We start from the raw sequence: 17,316 nt of genomic DNA on the forward strand, positions 1-17,316 counted from the left end.
TGTCTAGTGGAAATGTTGTTGGAAAATTTATCATCTACACATATCTTGTTCTTTCTCAGTCTCTTGAACTCCGTCCTTGTACTCCGTCTCTTTCTTTTCCAAATCTTTGATCAAACTCATCTCTTGAGCCAGCTTTTAATACATGAAACTACAAGAGTTGGTAAGAAACCAGAAAAGTTCTCAACCTTAGGTTTGCAATGCATAATATATATAGGCCTAACATATCTTATTGATTCACATGAGAAATTGAAGAATAATAAAATACTACGACGTCCAGATCATATAAGCATTCAGAATAATGATAAAGATTATAAAACTTGTTCCTAAACTTATCATAATAACTACTCTTTGACCAGCAATAACAAATACCTGTTAGCTAGAGCTTTTTGCAAGTGATATTTGCTTCCTTTCTCTAAAGCACACAAACACAGAGACAAAAATCTTTAGCATTAGTAATAGCAACAACAACAACAATAACAATAATAAATTCAATACAAAAATACCCATAAGTCATGACATAGATGATAACAGTATGTAATATATTGTCAATATCTTTCACACAAAGATGTATTGGATGCATAAGTGATGATCTAAGAGTTTGCATTCACTATTTATTATTACAATGGAAATACCTGAATAGAAGTTCTCGTGTAATGAATTGGTTGAGCAGCTATACTTTAAGTAGTCATTTGTAGGGATGTCAATATAGCCCGCAACCCGTGGGCTGACCCGAATAGCCCGCTAAATTTATAGGGTTAGGGTCGGAAATTTCTAACCCGATAAAAATAAAACCCGATAAGCCCGCACCCGATTAACCCGCAACCCGTTAGGGCCAGACCCGAAAACCCGATGGGCTGGCCCGATAACCCGAAAAAATTTATATTTTTCAATTTTTTACTCCTAATTCGACACGTCGTTGATTAATTTTATGACATAGATAACTAAAAAAAGATAACTTTCAATTTTATGGTAAATATATAAATTATATTGAATTTTTATTAATATAATAACTGTTAAATAAATTAATCTCACTAAAAGAATATTTAAATTTTTAACATGTATTAAAATTTAACGAAATATCACAAATAATAGTATTTTATGATTGAGTTTAAGCATATATATCAAATTTATCATAATAAAATATTTTATATTTTTTAAATATACTAATTTTCATCATGATTTATTGGATTGTTCGAGCCTTAACCTTATCGGTAGCAACCCGATTAACCCGTCGGGCTAGCCCGAAACCCGAGCTTTTAGGGTTAGGGCCGAACTTTTACAACCCGAAAGAAATCACAACCCGGCAAGCCCGCACCCGATTGACCCACAACCCGAATAGGGTTGGCCCGAAACCCGATGGGCCGACCCGATTGACATCCCTAGTCATTTGTAACAATCTCCTCCTACAGTAAAACAATGTATACAACTTTCACTTCTACTGAATGTGAGTTCATAAAATTAATCATGTGTTGGACAAAAATTATGGAGAAAGGGCAGCGCCTAGTTTCAGCATTCGCAACTGCATGGGAAAAGAAATACTGTACAACAGATATACATTCCTTCGCCGATGAATTCAAGATTCATTTACCAGATCAACCAAAGTAAGCCACCAAACTCATTTTCAAATTCTTATCACATACCTTAATTTCATGTTTTCTTATACACTAAGGAAATTGTTGTAAGCAACAAATCACTAAATTAAGGGAAAATAATAACACTATTGAAAAAGTACTGCGATCATTATTGAAAGTTGGTGTTGCCTAATAGTGGAAATCATGACTAAAAATCCAATTTTATTACTCTAATAAATCTTAGATATGAGTAAGACTAAAAAACTGAAATATCTGAAATGCAGATGTTGTTATTGTCTGAAATAGTAAAATAAGAAATAATGAAGTTGCTATATATAGTATGGGGCATACCTTTCATGAAATTACTACACTCCATGCCATAACCTGCAACAACATTCATCAATGTTTAATTTTTACAAGCAAACCCAAATAAAGTTTCCACACTTTACACTTTACACTAAACACGTGACACACACACAAAGACCATGGCATAGAAAAACCAAAGCTTTTGGAGAAGACAAAGGCAACCATCTGCAAGTGAAAAGTTGCACACCTATGCAATTTTTTACATACTCCTAAAAAAAAAGGGAAATATCATAACAACATTCAACTTTATTCACAAATTCAAGAACATAAGAAGTGCCATGTATCACTCCCAATATCACAAAAAAGAAGAAAAACTGCAAATAAAGATTATAAAAGAAAAGAGGGAGAGAAAGAAGAACTCGCCATGACACTTAGAGAATACAACAGATATACATTGACATTGACACTACTCTCAAAGCTTAACAAATTGCCATTGACTTGAGCAATTGAACAAATCAATATGCTCAACAAACCAACCATGATGATGGCTTTCTCCATTCTTTAAATAAAAAAATTATAAAAAAATTCAATTAGTGTACAAAGGAAAATCTCAAACAAGGCCTACAAACACAATATTCAACAATGTCTTTACTATACCAAAACAGAGATTTGGAATTGGGTGAACTTATTTGATAGTAGAACTTAAGTTTAGTTAAAGATTTTGAGGAGAGAAGTCAGCTCTAGATGCCAAATCTTGAAAGGCAAAGTGAATTCAAAATTTAGATCATTGGCTTCCAAAAGTTGTACATGAATGAATAATGGAACTTGGATTCCAAAGTTGCAATTTTAAGATCCCAAACAAGCATCCTCCTAAAGATCTTACTCCTATTTAACTTCAAATAGGGGAAGCTCAGTTTCTAATGACTTAGCATTAAGCACAATTGAACTAAATAATTGAGGCAATATTAAGGGTTAAGTATATTATATTCAAATAAATAGGAGTGAGTACAACTAAAAACAGTTTCTAGATGAAAAGTTTTTGCTAAAAGTGATGTCTCATGTGAGTTATTCCATATGTAAGATACTAAGATTACTTACAAAGGCATAGCAAAAGTGAGTGAAACTCATGTCCTAGAAACATCCACAGCTTAGGTATAGGAAACATGCAATATCTTCATATATTTAACAAGCAAAAGCAGATTAAATATAAATCATGTATGCTATTCGGATAACCTAATCAAATCAAATATAATAATCCTCTTCAAACCTTCCACTTACACGCATATTGAAGAAAATAAACAAAAGAGCATACTTAAAGCATATGGAATAAATCTTTAGTACTTGCATCATTACCTAGATGGGGGAAATGACGATGTTGAAAATCAAAGGTGAGGTGAGATCCAAAAAGTAAACTGTTGCAACAACAAGCAAGGATTAAGTTTCAAAAAGAGAATCACAAAGTAATCTGCACTAAAATCCACCTTTTAGGAAAAAGAAGCTCATAATTAAAAGAGAGATTAAGTTTTGGAAAGTGAAAAATTAAACAATTAAGAAATGAGCACTCTCGCATTTTCACAAAATTGGAGCAGCCATTGACACGCAGATAACTTCAATTGAGAGGCAAAAGAGGAAATGGCGAGAAGAGGCGGGGGAATGGTACATGGATTACCTGGTGGCGACGACGGTTGTTGTGAAACGCGAGTGGGCGACAACGACGGAGCTGGAGCGGCGAACGGCGGCGATGGAGCTGGAGCGGCGAATGGCGGTGGCGAGCTGCAGCGGCGAATGGCGGAGGCGGGGAGAATTTCGCGCAATAGTGAAGGGAATGAAAAGCGTAAATGTGCCCTAGATTTAACTCAGACTCAGTAAAACAGTGGCGGAAAATCCGCCACTATAATTTATTTTTTATAATATTTATATATTTTATTGAAAAATGATTTGTAGTGGCGGAATTAATCCGCCACAGATATGTGCAAATTAAAATACGCCACTTTTCCGTTAGAATTCCGCCACTAAATTTGCTGGCGGATTATCCGCCACTATGCCGCCAGTACTACTGGCGGAATATTTCCGCCACTATTTTTTCGCCACTAATATAGACTTTTTTTGTAGTGAAGAGTCTAAGCGAAATTGGAATGTGTATATAATTCTAGTCAAACCCCAATCAGTTTGAAGTCTTTTGGGAGTGACCCAAAAACAAATCCGTGTGGGCTCTTGTTCGGATTGTTAACTGAAATAGTAGTTTGATATTGTTCGCTTTGGGTCAAACCCCAATGAGTTTGTACTCGATATACTCCCTCCGTCCCACAGAAATATATCATATTTCCTTTTTCGTTAGTCCCATACAAATAGTCACATATCTATTTATTGCAACTTTTTCTCCTTCTTTTTTACTTTTTCATTGATGGGCCTGTCATCCACTACACAATTTCAACTATTTTTTTTCCTTCTCTCTTACTTTACCAATTACACATTAAAACCCGTGAAACTCCAAATGGTCTATTTCTATGGGACGGAGGAGTAATAAATGGACCAAAAGCTTACCTACTTAAAATGTACTTCCTCTGTTCCATGTTAATAGAGTCATTTTTCTATTTCGAGAAGTTCCAAATTAATTGAGTCATTTCTATTTTTGGCAAAAAATAATTCTCTTTTTTACTTTATTCTCTCTTTTCTCTCTTATTTTATTTCCTCTTACTTTTTCCACCATCCATTTAACTATGGGCGAATGTACATGGAGAAGTAGTGGGGCATTTGCCCCTCCTCAAAAGGTTACATCAATAGAATTTTTTTTAATAATTTTAAAATTTATTTAAATTCTTCTTTAAATGCCCTTCTCTCTACTACTACAAAATTTGTTTATAAATATATTTTTGCCCCTCAAGTCAAATCCTGGCTACGCCCCTGCATTTAACACACTATTCTTAAACTCTATGCCGAAAAAAAATGTCTCTATTAACAAGGAACTAAATAGATTTTGTTTTGCGCAAATGTACGAGACCATTTTTTATTTTAAAAAATAATTGACCGTTAATTTTTTAAAACCAAAATATAATTATTTATGATTAATACTATCACACGCACCAAAATATTCTTAGCAAATGTATATAACTTGAACTTTAGTCTAAATTTTAATACGATAAGCGCAAATTTTCCATATTTTATTCTTCCTATTTGGCTATTTGTGAATTGTGACACAGTTTCAGGTCAATATTTTTTTTATCAAAATTGATTATTATAACTCGTATTCCAAGTTATCATTATTGGACGAATTCGTCGTGGCCCTAAGAAAAACTTACTATAAATGAGAGACGAATTCAATTGATCATAATCAAACGCAATCACTTTGATAAAATGAAAAAAAACAGATATTTAAAGAAAAAACATTTTGCATAACATTTAGCAATAAAAGATTATAATGCAATAATAATTAAATTAAAAATGTATACTAGTCCATTTTTCATATAAATATCTTCCTCGCAAAAAGTACACAGAAAACTAAAACCCCAAACCCGTTTCCAAAACCCCTCTTCTCACCTTCAATCCAATAGACATGAACGGCAGCGGCGGCTTCAACTCCTCCACCGCCACCCCCAACTTCGATAACCTGCTGCTCCAATCCCTCATGTCCCGCCTCCAACTCCGCTCCCCGTCGCCCAATCCCGCGCCCCCCTCCTCTGCCGCCAAATCCCTCGAAGACCTCCTCTTCTCCGATTTGCTCCTCAACCTCTCCGAATCCGAATCCGATTCGGAAATCGACGACTCATCCTCCTCCTCCAAGACGCAGTTAGCCAAGGAAGAATCCAAGCTCGAGAAAGACATCGTCCGTACCATCCTCAGCGGCGAAATCGAGAAACTCAAACCTAACTCCGGCCAGGCTATCGCGATAGGCGAGCACCATATCTGCGTCGGTTTTCAGGAGGAGACTGGTTCCGATTATCGGGTTTGGGAGTGGCACGGGCATATTATGTTGTTTGATGAGGAGAATGGCTACACACCGGAGTATATATACGGCAATTACTTCGAAAGGCTTGGCGCGCCAAAGAGGAAATTGAACAAGGCTGTGAAGATGGGGAGCGGCGGAGATGACGACCGTGAGAAAGACAAGGTGGGGAATGTAGGGTTGAAGGAGCTTATTGAAGGTGGAAATTCAGGGAGTGGACGAGTTCTTCATCGGAATTTAAATGCCAATTCTGAGCCGCCGAGGTTTGTATGAGATGAACTTTTGTTTTCCGTTTTTATGCGTTCTGTTTTATGCTGGAAGATGCACATGATTGAGCTCGTAGTAATGGTTGTAGTGATATAGTAAGCCGTTCGCTGATGCGTGCTCGTTTGCTCAATGCTTGCCAGTAGGGTAGTTATTAATTACGAGACACGGTTCAAGTTTTCGTGCGACCATTTCTTTACATAGGGTTTATACCAGCTTCCAACCCTTTGCAATCATGTATCAATTTGATTATATCTATTAGATGTGTATTTCGTATATTTATCTATCCGTCTAAGTGTTCTTTGTGCAGTAGTTGAATTGATATTAGGAGCTCTTAGTTGTTGGCTGCAATACATGTTTATGATTGATCTAATCGTACTTAGACGGTCATAAAAGGAAAAATATCCAGGTGAAGTGCTGGATGAGAAATGATCGAAAAGATTCATTACATCACAGCTTTCACTTGGAAATCTAGCTTGGCATTCATGTAAGTATGATGTATGCATAATAATGATTTCGTAGTCTTAGGATGGGTGACAAGGTGGTCTATGTAGTAATTTTCCAGAATCATAAACTGATATGGAACCTCCTCAGTGAGTATTACACTAGGTGCCTGAAAGCCTCAGAAAGCAGTTAGAGGGTTATGAAACTCTCTTAGAAGGAAATTATCGTTATGTTATTCGAACAGTAATAATCATTCTAGTAGATTAGTAGTTTTCCGGGTATTAGGGTGTAAAAATAAGGCAAGCTGCCAAGTGGATTATCATGAACATTCTGCACCAGATATTGCTTGGGAAGGGCGTTTTCTGTGGTTCGGGTTCCTTTCATTTCTGTGAATAAAAGTGTTGGTGTCCTGCTTTTAATGCCAATGCAACTGGTACTTCATCCTTAACTCTATTGAAACTATGCTGTAGGATTAGTTACTTCATCCTTACTGGAAAATTGCTTACTCATTTATACTCCCTCTGTCCCACTACAAGTGATTGATATTAATTTTTTGGTTGTCCCACTACAAGTTATCAATATCCATTTTTTAGCAAAAAAATAACACTTTTATTCTTTCCTATTTTATTCTAGCTTTACTTCTCTATTTAATTCTTTTTCCACTTAACTCAATAAATATTATTTTAATAAATCTCATTACCGAAAGGAATGCATCACTTAGTGGGACGGAGGGAGTATAAATAATAGGTTATCTTAATTGATTTCCTTGGGAACCATCTTACATCCATAGTTCAAAAAGTGGTTTCAGATGTAAATATTGCTTAACTAATTTTGAGGTAGCTAAAATGTAAAGTTGCCTTCTTTTAAGTACTAAGCAGCCTTTATGCAGTTGTCACTTACCTGACCTTAGTTAGCCAGGCAAGTCGATGTGCATTCATACAATCCTTAACATCTTCTTGTATGGGGAATATGTACAAATCATGGAACTAGGATTCCAAGAATTCTTGAATGTTAACTGTTGTCATGTTTTTAATTTCCAAATTGATATACTCCACTTCTGAGAGAAAGAGGAGCAAAGTAACCAATAAAGTAGCATTTAGTTGAAATTAGAAAGGACTTCTTATACAAATGCACAATCTCTCTGTGGGATGAGATTTCCTGAACTCCGCATGCATGCAATTTCATGCCTTTTCATTTAATAGCTGGGCACATAGCTGTTTTTCAGAAGCTTATTTGCGGTTGCCTAATGTTCAATGTTGCATTTTACATCAATGGCAGGTTCTAGGTAGGAGATTGATAAAAATCAGAATCATGACCGTTTTATGGAAAAGAAGATGGAAGCAATGGATTAGTTTCATTGTGGTGAAGTTTTGTGCTTTGTCTTCGTTGAGTTTGTGTCGCCAATTGGATGCTTCTGGAGACGGGTACTTTCCGACATTTTATTGTTTTTACAGTACAAGAGTAGCAGAAACCAGATGCTATTACTTTTAGACCATGTTGAATTTGCTTATTGCTAATGGCAAGTGGCTTTTCAAATACTATATTGCTGTCTCATCTATGTAATAATTTCGTAAATAAATGCGCTTGAATTTGTTGGAATGCAATGGCTCATCACATTATATCATAACTCAATCTCCTCATTAGGTTTCAGTCTGTTTATGATGTACACAGCATGTGTCATCTACGCTTTCAATAAAAGCTATGAATACTTGATTTGTTTTCCTTTACCTTAATGCCATGTTCATTGTATCAACCTAATCAAAACCAAAACATATAGAATTCCAGGTAATCCGAAATTAATTTTATTAGGAATGTCATTTTTGGAAATCCAGAATGTTGATATATAATCCATGGAATGAATGAAATGAAGAGAGTAAAAATGAGGAGGCTAAGAGCTAGTGAATTTGGTGACGGCCTTGGTTCCCTCGGAGACAGCGTGTTTGGCGAGCTCGCCGGGCAGAACGAGCCTGACAGCGGTCTGGATCTCGCGCGAGGTGATGGTAGGCTTCTTGTTGTAGCGGGCGAGACGCGAGGACTCCATGGCAAGCTTCTCGAAGATGTCGTTGATGAAGCTGTTCATGATCCCCATGGCCTTGCTGGAGATGCCGATGTCCGGGTGCACCTGCTTTAGCACCTTGAATATGTAGATCTTGTACGTCTCCGTGCTCTTCTTCACCTTCTTCTTCTTCTTCCCGGCCTCCCCACCGCCCTCCTTCGCCCCAACACTCTTCTCTGGCCGCGGCGGTTTCTTCTCTGCCGTAGCTGGTTTCTTCTCCGCCTTTGGCGCCATTTCAGGATACTTGTGGGGATGATTGATTTCAGGGGAAAGAAGTTAGTTGATTTCGTTGCAGTGGTGCTGGGATTGTTTATATAGAGAGGCTTCGATATCTGCCGTACGGAATTACATTTGATTTAAGATCCGTTACTTTGGGTCCTTCTGTTGGCTTTTACATGTCTATTGTCCATTCACCTCGCCTACAAATCCGATCAAAATGCAATTGTCTAATTTAAGAAATACATTTGGTTTTTATAGAGTTACATTTTCATCTTTGAAAATTATAGACAAGACTATTAAAAAACGATAATTATTAACTCTAAAGGAAACGTAGAAATGACGTTAGCTTAGTACTATATTTTAATAAAGCCAAATATTTTAGTGATGCTTATAGTACGTCATATCTTTCGAATTTGTAATTTTTATGAATGTTTTGAATAATTGTCGCTAAATGAATCCGAATGGTAATACTTCCTCTCTTCACTGACTAAGTTGATTCGTATTCTTTTTCGATTTCCAGCTAAGATGAGTCATTTTTTTTTACTAAAAATAAAATATCTAATCACTTTTACTTTACCAATCATAGATGTCGAATCAAATATTCATACTTTTCAGAGTCGGAGGAAATAGTATACTTGTGTGATTAATCTCAGCGCAACACTGCAAGCTCATTACCCAAATCCATTACTGATCCCTATTTCCAGTCCGACCTGCTCTGATGTCTTTTTGTTTGGGCCTCAAAGACCAAGTGTCCTTATAAGCATCCTTCGATCACGTTTGCCCTCTTTCTCTCTAAAATTCGGGTTTTCTAAATCTCATTCTCCCTCCGATTTATTGTTTGACCTCACATGTCAACTACTACGATCCTTGGATTTGAAGTCTGACAAGCTAAAGGAGCTTGAAATGTGTTTTCTTTGTGATATTAAGAACTGTTACCAATCGAATCATATTTTTTTTTAAAGTTCTGTGTGGTTGTTTCATAGCAGAATCTAATGTGTGTGATCTTGTGTTGGTGATTTTGAGTCTTTTGTGTTGTAAAATACTACTATGTGACTATACAACACTTAGCCTGCTACATTACTTTACTTTAATCATGGTTTGCCTTTTAGTAGCATTAAATGTATCAATACAATCCATTTCTATTGTTTGATTTGCATTTTACCGTTTCTGCGAGGCCCGCATTAATTGCTTTGGCCCGCCTAATTAAAAGTCATTCCTTTAGTTATGCTCACTGCCCAAACTTCATGTTACAAAATAAGAGTCGGTTGTTTAAAAAAAGAGGAAAGTTAAACCAAACATAGGAAATTGAACTCCATAAATGATAATGGTCAAACCAAACATTTGTTATGTAACATGAATGCCATGAAAATAGAAACATTAACAAGAGTTATTCCTTTTCTAGTGAAACAAAAAAGCCTAACCAAACACCTCCTTATTCGTATATAGACCTGCACAAACCGAACTGAACTGGCAATTAATCGCCGGTTCATAACTCGGAATCGGCGCGACGGTTACGAACCTCCGAACAGTTCGGCGTTTCGGACGGTTTGGTTCAGGTTCAAGAATTTGAGAAACCGAAACCGCCGGTTTGCCGGTTCAACAGTTCAAAGTAGGTTTCAGGCTACGATGTAGGCTTTTTCAAGCTTTTCCAGTGTAGTGTTGCAGAAAAGTGGTCAGAAACAGCCAGTTTCTCTTATAAATACTCATTCTCCATTATTTCTACTCATCCTATTCTTGTGTTGACAATGAATAATCTTCTCAATCTCTATTTTTAACTCTCATTCTCATACTTCAATTTCAATATATCTTCTTCTTGTTCAGGACATACATCCCCCTCCTCCACCCGTACCACAAAGCAGTAAAAAAGTCTAAGTTATCATCAATTATTTCTTTATTTGTTAAACATTACAAGAATGTCTCAATTAGTGTTGATCCGCTATCTCAAGAGATGACATCAGAATTTAATGCACGTTGTAACTATTGCAATAAAGTCTACGAATTTAATGAAGGTGGGATATCGTACTCTCATCCGTCATATGATGACAATTTATCCGATTAAATATGGGCATGCCCAAAACCAGTGGTTTTTTGAACTAGAACCAAAACCAAAACCGCCGAACACCTTGCCAAGCCAGTTCAAGTTCAAGATTTATTTAAAACCAGCGATTTTTGAACTGTGTGGAGGTGTGTTGGTATAGATCTTTGCATGTAAAACAAAACCGACAATTTTTGAAGCATATGCAGGAGTATTCATATAGATGTTTGCATTGTAAAGCTTTGTAGCGTTTATTGGTAAAGATGGGTAAACACTAACCCAAATTCCTCTCGTCTGTCTTATTTCTTTCAAACTAAACACCACTCTTTCGATAATACTATTTATACGGATATGGAGTACTAATCTCTAATTCCAACATCAGGTTCTTTTATAAACATATGAATCAACAACAGAAAATATGCGCGTATGCGTTAACATAGTTGTTAAACAGTATTGAATAACATGAGAGGAGGCTTAGAAAAGAAATGGAGTATTTGGTGAGTGATGGCAAAGCAGGATACAACTACAATTATAAACACATCCAATCCTACATAACAACAGCAAATCAACCTCTACAACATCCCAATCCCAATCTCCAAAAAAACATTGACATATCATCGAAAACTAAGCAGTGGCCTTCTTAGGTGACTTGCCAGCCTTGGACGGCGACTTCTCAGCGGCCCCAGCCTTGTCCGACTTCTTCGGAAGGAGCACCGGGTTGATGTTAGGCAGCACTCCGCCGTGCGCAATCGTCACTCCGGCGAGCAGCTTTCCGAGCTCCTCATCGTTCCTCACCGCCAGCAGCACGTGCCTCGGAATTATCCTGTTTTTCTTGTTGTCCCTCGCCGCGTTCCCTGCCAATTCCAACACCTGAAATAAAATACCCAGCATAAAACCTAAAATGTGGATTAGTTGAATTAGGGCTTAAATGCATGAGAGAGGGGAGGGGAGCACCTCAGCTGCGAGGTACTCAAGCACAGCAGCCATATAAACGGGGGCACCGGAACCCACCCGCTGGGCGTAGCGGCCCTTTTTGAGATACCGACCGATCCTTCCCACGGGGAACTGGAGGCCAGCCTTGACGGACCGGGAGACCGCCTTCTTCTTTGGACCGCCGCCCTTCCGGCCACCAGCTCCCTTCTTCAGTTTACCTCCTCCTGCTTCCATTTCTTGGAGCCACTAGAATGTAATCGGCGAATTCGAAGAACAAGAATGTGATTATGCGAAGGTGGAGCGAGATGCGGTGCGTGTCAAATTTACTTGGCGCTGCTGTTGGTTTAAGTAGCAGAGTGGGATTGAGATGAGATGAAAAAGGGGGGAAATTTGGAGCGTCGGATTATATTTATCAACGGCTTAGGATAAAGAGGGGGGCGATCCGCATGACTTGAACTGGACCAATCAAATGTTGCTCTTACAGCCAGCACGTTGGGGATTAGCGTTTGTTGAGCTTGTTTCATTCTTTTCAAAGTGAGAGCATTCGCAACGAGTCTCGTTGCCAATCAATAGTCCGATCAATGCTTATTGCGGGGAGGGGAGACCGCCGAATGCCGCCCAAGCGGGCGTTGTCGAGTGCAATTGCCGCGTGCTTAAACACCAACAATAATGTGTCGGATAATTAAAATGAATTATAGAGATAGTGATGTGAAAATTGAGATGAGTTAAAGATAAAATGCTAACATTGCATTAGGAAATTGTCATATTACTATTTCAATAAATGGTGTGTCTGGCACATAAAACTTGAATAATATCAAATCAATACAAGGAGTAATATTAGTAATTTGATGTATTAAGTATATATTATAATAATAAATGTAGCTAATTTAAATTTGAATTAAAATATGTATTAATTATGTTTTATTGTTCCAAAAATATAAAAAATTTATATACAAATTATTAATATATGATAACAATATTATGCACGTTTTATATTCTATATATGTGTTCATATGTTTTATATTGGTTTTTTTCTCAAATAAACTAGTCTTTAGAAATTGGTCACATTGACATAGATTTCCATATTGATAAAAATAAAAAAGAAATTAAAGGGAGAAAAGTTATCCATTTGCTGCTAATCGGCAACATTGAAATCAACTGAAATATCGCCTCTAACTCTACGCTTTTTTTCGCCGTCGAAATCGAGAATTTCGTGCTTCTTACAGTGGGCTGAAGCCCGAGCTTATCCGACTATCTTTCTCTCCAACATACCCAACTACCCCGCCAGATGTTTGTTTAATTGCCGCAATGGCTTTCTCTCCTTCTCTCAACCTCAAGTGCCACCCATGGACTTTTTCCCACAATCTCATTCACCGCTTCGCTTCGTATCCTTCAAGCCCACCATACCTAATCACATTTCAATTTTCTAGAAATTCAGCAAAACGGCCGTCGGCAAAGCTCTCTTCTGCCGTCCCCTCGGCTATATCTAATGCTCTACTGTCGCCGGACTTTACTCCAAAGCAACTTTTGGATTGCCTTCGCGACGAGAAGGATGAAAAATTGGCCCTCCGCCTGTTCCAGTGGGCCTCGGAGCAGCCAAATTTCGTGCCCGCGTTGCCTATATACGAGGAGATTCTTGAAAAGCTAGGGAGTGTGGGGTCCTTTGATTCCATCAGGAAAGTTTTGAATCATATGAAGCTCTCGAATATTGATGTTGTAGAGCGCGTATTCTTTATCTTGATTGGTAGTTATGCAAAATTTGAGCTTTATGATGAAGCCGTTAGTGTGCTTGATGTGATGGAGAAAGAATTTAGAGTGAGGCCAGGAACTCATGCTTATAACTTTCTATTGAATGTTCTTGTTGATGGGAATAAGTTGAAATTAGTGGAAAGTGTGCATTCTAAGATGATTAACAGTGGCGTTAAACCTGATATTTCGACTTTCAATATATTGATAAAGGCTTTGTGCAAGGCGCATCAGATAAGGCCTGCGATTTTGTTGATGGAGGAGATGCCTAAGTATGGTTTAGCGCCGGATGAGAAGACATTCACCACAATAATGCAGGGTTACATAGAGGAAGGGAATCTCGAGGGGGCTTTGAGGGTGAGGGAGCAAATGGTGGCGGCTCAGTGCCAGTGGAGTAGTGTGACTATAAATGTGTTGATCAACGGCTTCTGCAAGGAGGGCAGGATCGAGGAGGCTCTGATATTTGTGCAAAAGATGGTTAATGAGGGGTTTTGCCCAGATAAGTTCACGTTCAATACTTTGATAAGTGGTTTGTGCAAAGCAGGGCATGTGAGCCATGCTCTAGAGATCTTGGATTTGATGCTGCAAGAGGGGTTTGATCCCGACGTTTTCACCTATAACACGGTGATATCTGGACTTTGCAAGAAGGGTGAAGTCAAAGAGGCAATGGAAGTTCTCAATCAAATGCTTTCGAGAGATTGCTCTCCGAATGCTGTCACGTATAATGCCATAATCAGCACCTTGTGTAAAGACAATCAGGTAGAAGAAGCTACTGAGCTTGCACGCAGCTTGACTAGCAAGGGTATTCTTCCTGATGTATCGACTTTTAACTCTCTCATACAAGGTCTTTGTTTAACCAGCAACTTCAACATTGCAATGGAGTTATTCTCCGAGATGAAGATGGAAGGATGTGAACCAGATGAGTTCACTTACAACATATTGATTGACTGCCTGTGTGGCAAAGGCAAGCTTGAGGAAGCACTGAGGCTACTTAAGGATATGGAATCGAGTGGCTGTGCAAGAAGTGTGATAACTTATAACACTCTGATTGATGGATTCTGCAAGATCAGGAAAATTGAAGAAGCAGAGGAGATCTTTGATCAGATGGAACTTCAAGGGGTCTCGAGAAATCTGGTCACGTATAACACTCTGATTGATGGTCTCTGCAAGGCCAAGAGGGTGGATGAGGCTGCTCAGCTTATGGACCAGGTGATAATGGAGGGGCTGAAACCAGATAAGTTCACTTACAATTCCCTCCTTTCCTACTTTTGTAGAGAAGGAGATATTCAAAAGGCTGCGGATATTGTGCAGACAATGACTTCAAACGGGTGTGAGCCAGATGTGGTGACATATGGAACCTTGATTCAAGGGCTGTGTAAAGCTGGAAGAGTCGAGGTTGCTACGAGGCTTCTCAGAAGCCTCCAGATGAAAGGAATGGTTTTGACTCCGCATGCTTATAATCCTGTGGTGCAGGTGCTTTTCAGGAGGAGAAAAGTGAGAGAAGCGATGCAGCTCTTCAGGGAAATGGAGGAGAAGAATGATCCTCCCGATGCTATATCGTACAAGATTGTTTTCCGGGGGCTCTGCTCTGGTGGTGGCCCCATAGGCGAAGCTGTTGATTTTGCACTTGAAGTGGCTGAGAAAGGCTATCTCCCGGACGTTTCTTCATTCAATATGTTGGCTGAAGGGCTTTGTTCTTTGAACATGGAGGAGACACTAGTGAAACTCGTTGACAAGATAATGGTGAAAGCAAGATTTTCACAGAATGAGGCAGCTATGATAAGGGGTTTCCTTAAAATCCGTAAATTTTCAGATGCGTTGGCTGGTTTTGGCCGGGTTTTGGAGAGCCGAAAACCCAGAAAAAGTTACTGGCGATGATAAACGTTGGTAGTAGAGTTCTTGAATTGCAGAGGTTATGAAATTTTGGTGCTGAAGCCTGAGAGGTTAGGGGAAACGGTTGAGGTGCCGAGGCTTTTGTGTTGAAACAGTCGGAATGTTTTATATAAGTTGGTATCCAAATGCAATGAAGTGTTGCTGTAATTTGACTTGCACTAAACTCTATAAATTGTTGGTATGTTATGTCAGTCTTTCATCTTGATTAAATTATGGGTACCCACAGTTGATGGAATTGAAATCCAGTTGATTTGCTAATCGCTTTTGCTCTCCTTGATGATCCATTTAGCAAGTGAGATTATTTCACGTTTTTCACTTGTTACCAAAAGCACAAAAACATAAAAAACCAAAGGGTTATCAACAAATTCTTTGAAGGATGCACAATTGAAATTTATATTATCAATTTTGTTGTTGTTTTTTTTACACAATTAAATTAATTTTAAATTGTACTCCGTACTACTTATATTAATTTAGAGAGAGAGGGTGGATATTGAGGAGTGAGTTAGAGGGCCATTCGCCACTACCCTATCCAACTCAACTAACAAATCAAACCATTCCTAAAATTAGTTGAGATTAGGTCCACGATCATCTATCTATTTATTCTATTCATTCTAGTAAACAACAACAACAATTCGTGCACTAAATATGGCAAACTCAATACTGGAAAGGCTGCTGCCGCGTCCAAGGTGGCCCGTGCTAGTCTACGCCGCCACGTGGACGACTATATTGACGGCGACGGTGGCCGTGGCGTCCTTCACCCCGGAGATAGCGTTTGTTTCGGCTGTTAATCCAACATCGCAGGCGTGCAGTGGAGCGGCTGCCTCCATTAGGCTGCCGTTAGATGTTCCGGCTGAGAATTTGTGCTTCCATGCTTCGCTTTTTAAGCGGTCGAGAATCGATATGTTTGTGCCGCCTATTTTCGCAGCCACCATTGTTGCTTGTTCGGCTTTTGTTGTCAAAGCTATGGGATTATGGGAAGAGGATCAAGATAATTAAACACTTCATTTTTTTTGGTTAACTGTTATGTATGGCATTTTTGTGCATGTATTCCGTCCATATGTGCGGATATGGTTTATTTTGTGTTACCATTGTATTCAAGTAAAATTGAATTAATTATTAATGTGGTAATCTTTCTAGTTGAAGGGGAGTAAAATACCATTGTGATCATATTAAGCTTAGGCTCTACGGCCAATTTGAATCTATAAATGCCATTAGAATCATTTTAAAAGTATGTCATAATTTTTCATAAAATGAAGTTTTTTTTTTTTTTAATTTTCTCCATCTTAATTAAGAATAGAATAATATCTATTGTTACCATGTACATAGAAAGAAGGTGGTATTGGAATGGTGGGAATCACAAACACTCGATTGATTTAATTTCAATTTAATTGTGAGTGAAAAAAAAATTCTTATCCGTCCCAATTAAATTGAATTATTTTTTTGAGATCTTAACGAAGTTTGGTTATTTTCATTTTTTTTTTTGGAAAAAGCCAAGACCATTAATCACTTGTACATTATTCGCTTACCTACTTTAGAGTGTCCACAATAAGACGGAATAACCACGCCACAACCACAAAAACTTGTCCAACCCAATAAACAACGACGCCACAACCACGAATCACATTATTTTTAATTGGACTAGAATAAAAATTATTGGACGAAAATAATTAGAGAAAATAGGCGGCGGTCGCCGCGAGACCACCCCCACTGCCCCTTTCACGCAGTGCACGCGGTTGCACACCCCCGCCCCGGCTCCCCTCGTCCAGCAGTAGGCCACCGGGGCCGGCCCTAATGTGGTTACTCTTACTCTCTCTTATCTTTCTTGTCTCAATTTAAACTGTTTTCAATGGCAAGTAAATTATACTAAGAAATAAAGTTATGTTGATATAATTTACACCTTTTATTC

At 38.2% G+C, this 17,316-nt stretch overlaps 5 protein-coding genes and 1 long non-coding RNA gene across 6 annotated transcripts; 3 read left to right on the forward strand and 3 right to left on the reverse strand.

Annotated features, from left to right (window-relative positions):
- LOC125203723 (uncharacterized) lies at positions 1-886 on the reverse strand. Its single transcript, XR_007173428.2, has 3 exons — positions 633-886; positions 370-412; positions 1-148 (listed from the first exon to the last, which is right to left on the reverse strand). It is a non-coding gene; the product is annotated as an uncharacterized LOC125203723 (long non-coding RNA).
- A 4,488-nt stretch (positions 887-5,374) lies between these two features.
- On the forward strand, positions 5,375-8,127 carry LOC125207188 (uncharacterized). Its single transcript, XM_048106428.1, has 2 exons — positions 5,375-6,083; positions 7,807-8,127. Exons 1-2 carry the CDS (start codon positions 5,431-5,433, stop codon positions 7,811-7,813), a joined length of 660 nt encoding a protein of 219 aa, XP_047962385.1. The 5' UTR covers positions 5,375-5,430; the 3' UTR covers positions 7,814-8,127.
- A 187-nt stretch (positions 8,128-8,314) lies between these two features.
- Positions 8,315-8,940, reverse strand: LOC125207189 (histone H2B.9-like). The gene has a single exon (XM_048106429.2). It carries the CDS (start codon positions 8,816-8,818, stop codon positions 8,417-8,419), a length of 402 nt encoding a protein of 133 aa, XP_047962386.1. The 5' UTR covers positions 8,819-8,940; the 3' UTR covers positions 8,315-8,416.
- A 2,372-nt stretch (positions 8,941-11,312) lies between these two features.
- Positions 11,313-12,095, reverse strand: LOC125203454 (histone H2A-like). Its single transcript, XM_048101798.2, has 2 exons — positions 11,793-12,095; positions 11,313-11,708 (listed from the first exon to the last, which is right to left on the reverse strand). The coding sequence occupies exons 1-2, from the start codon at positions 12,003-12,005 to the stop codon at positions 11,463-11,465; spliced, it is 459 nt and encodes a 152-aa protein (XP_047957755.1). The 5' UTR covers positions 12,006-12,095; the 3' UTR covers positions 11,313-11,462.
- Positions 12,096-12,881: 786 nt separating this feature from the next.
- MEE40 (Pentatricopeptide repeat (PPR) superfamily protein) lies at positions 12,882-15,668 on the forward strand. Its single transcript, XM_048105234.2, has one exon. The coding sequence runs from the start codon at positions 13,080-13,082 to the stop codon at positions 15,393-15,395; it is 2,316 nt and encodes a 771-aa protein (XP_047961191.1). The 5' UTR covers positions 12,882-13,079; the 3' UTR covers positions 15,396-15,668.
- A 257-nt stretch (positions 15,669-15,925) lies between these two features.
- Positions 15,926-16,530, forward strand: LOC125203343 (uncharacterized). Its single transcript, XM_048101665.2, has one exon. The coding sequence runs from the start codon at positions 16,056-16,058 to the stop codon at positions 16,404-16,406; it is 351 nt and encodes a 116-aa protein (XP_047957622.1). The 5' UTR covers positions 15,926-16,055; the 3' UTR covers positions 16,407-16,530.
- Positions 16,531-17,316: the final 786 nt, after the last annotated feature.

The sequence above is a fragment of the Salvia hispanica genome, chromosome 6 (assembly GCF_029641045.1).
Source record: "Salvia hispanica isolate PSC_SH4W2 chromosome 6, Shi_PSC_v1, whole genome shotgun sequence".
Classification (NCBI taxonomy): domain Eukaryota; kingdom Viridiplantae; phylum Streptophyta; class Magnoliopsida; order Lamiales; family Lamiaceae; genus Salvia; species Salvia hispanica.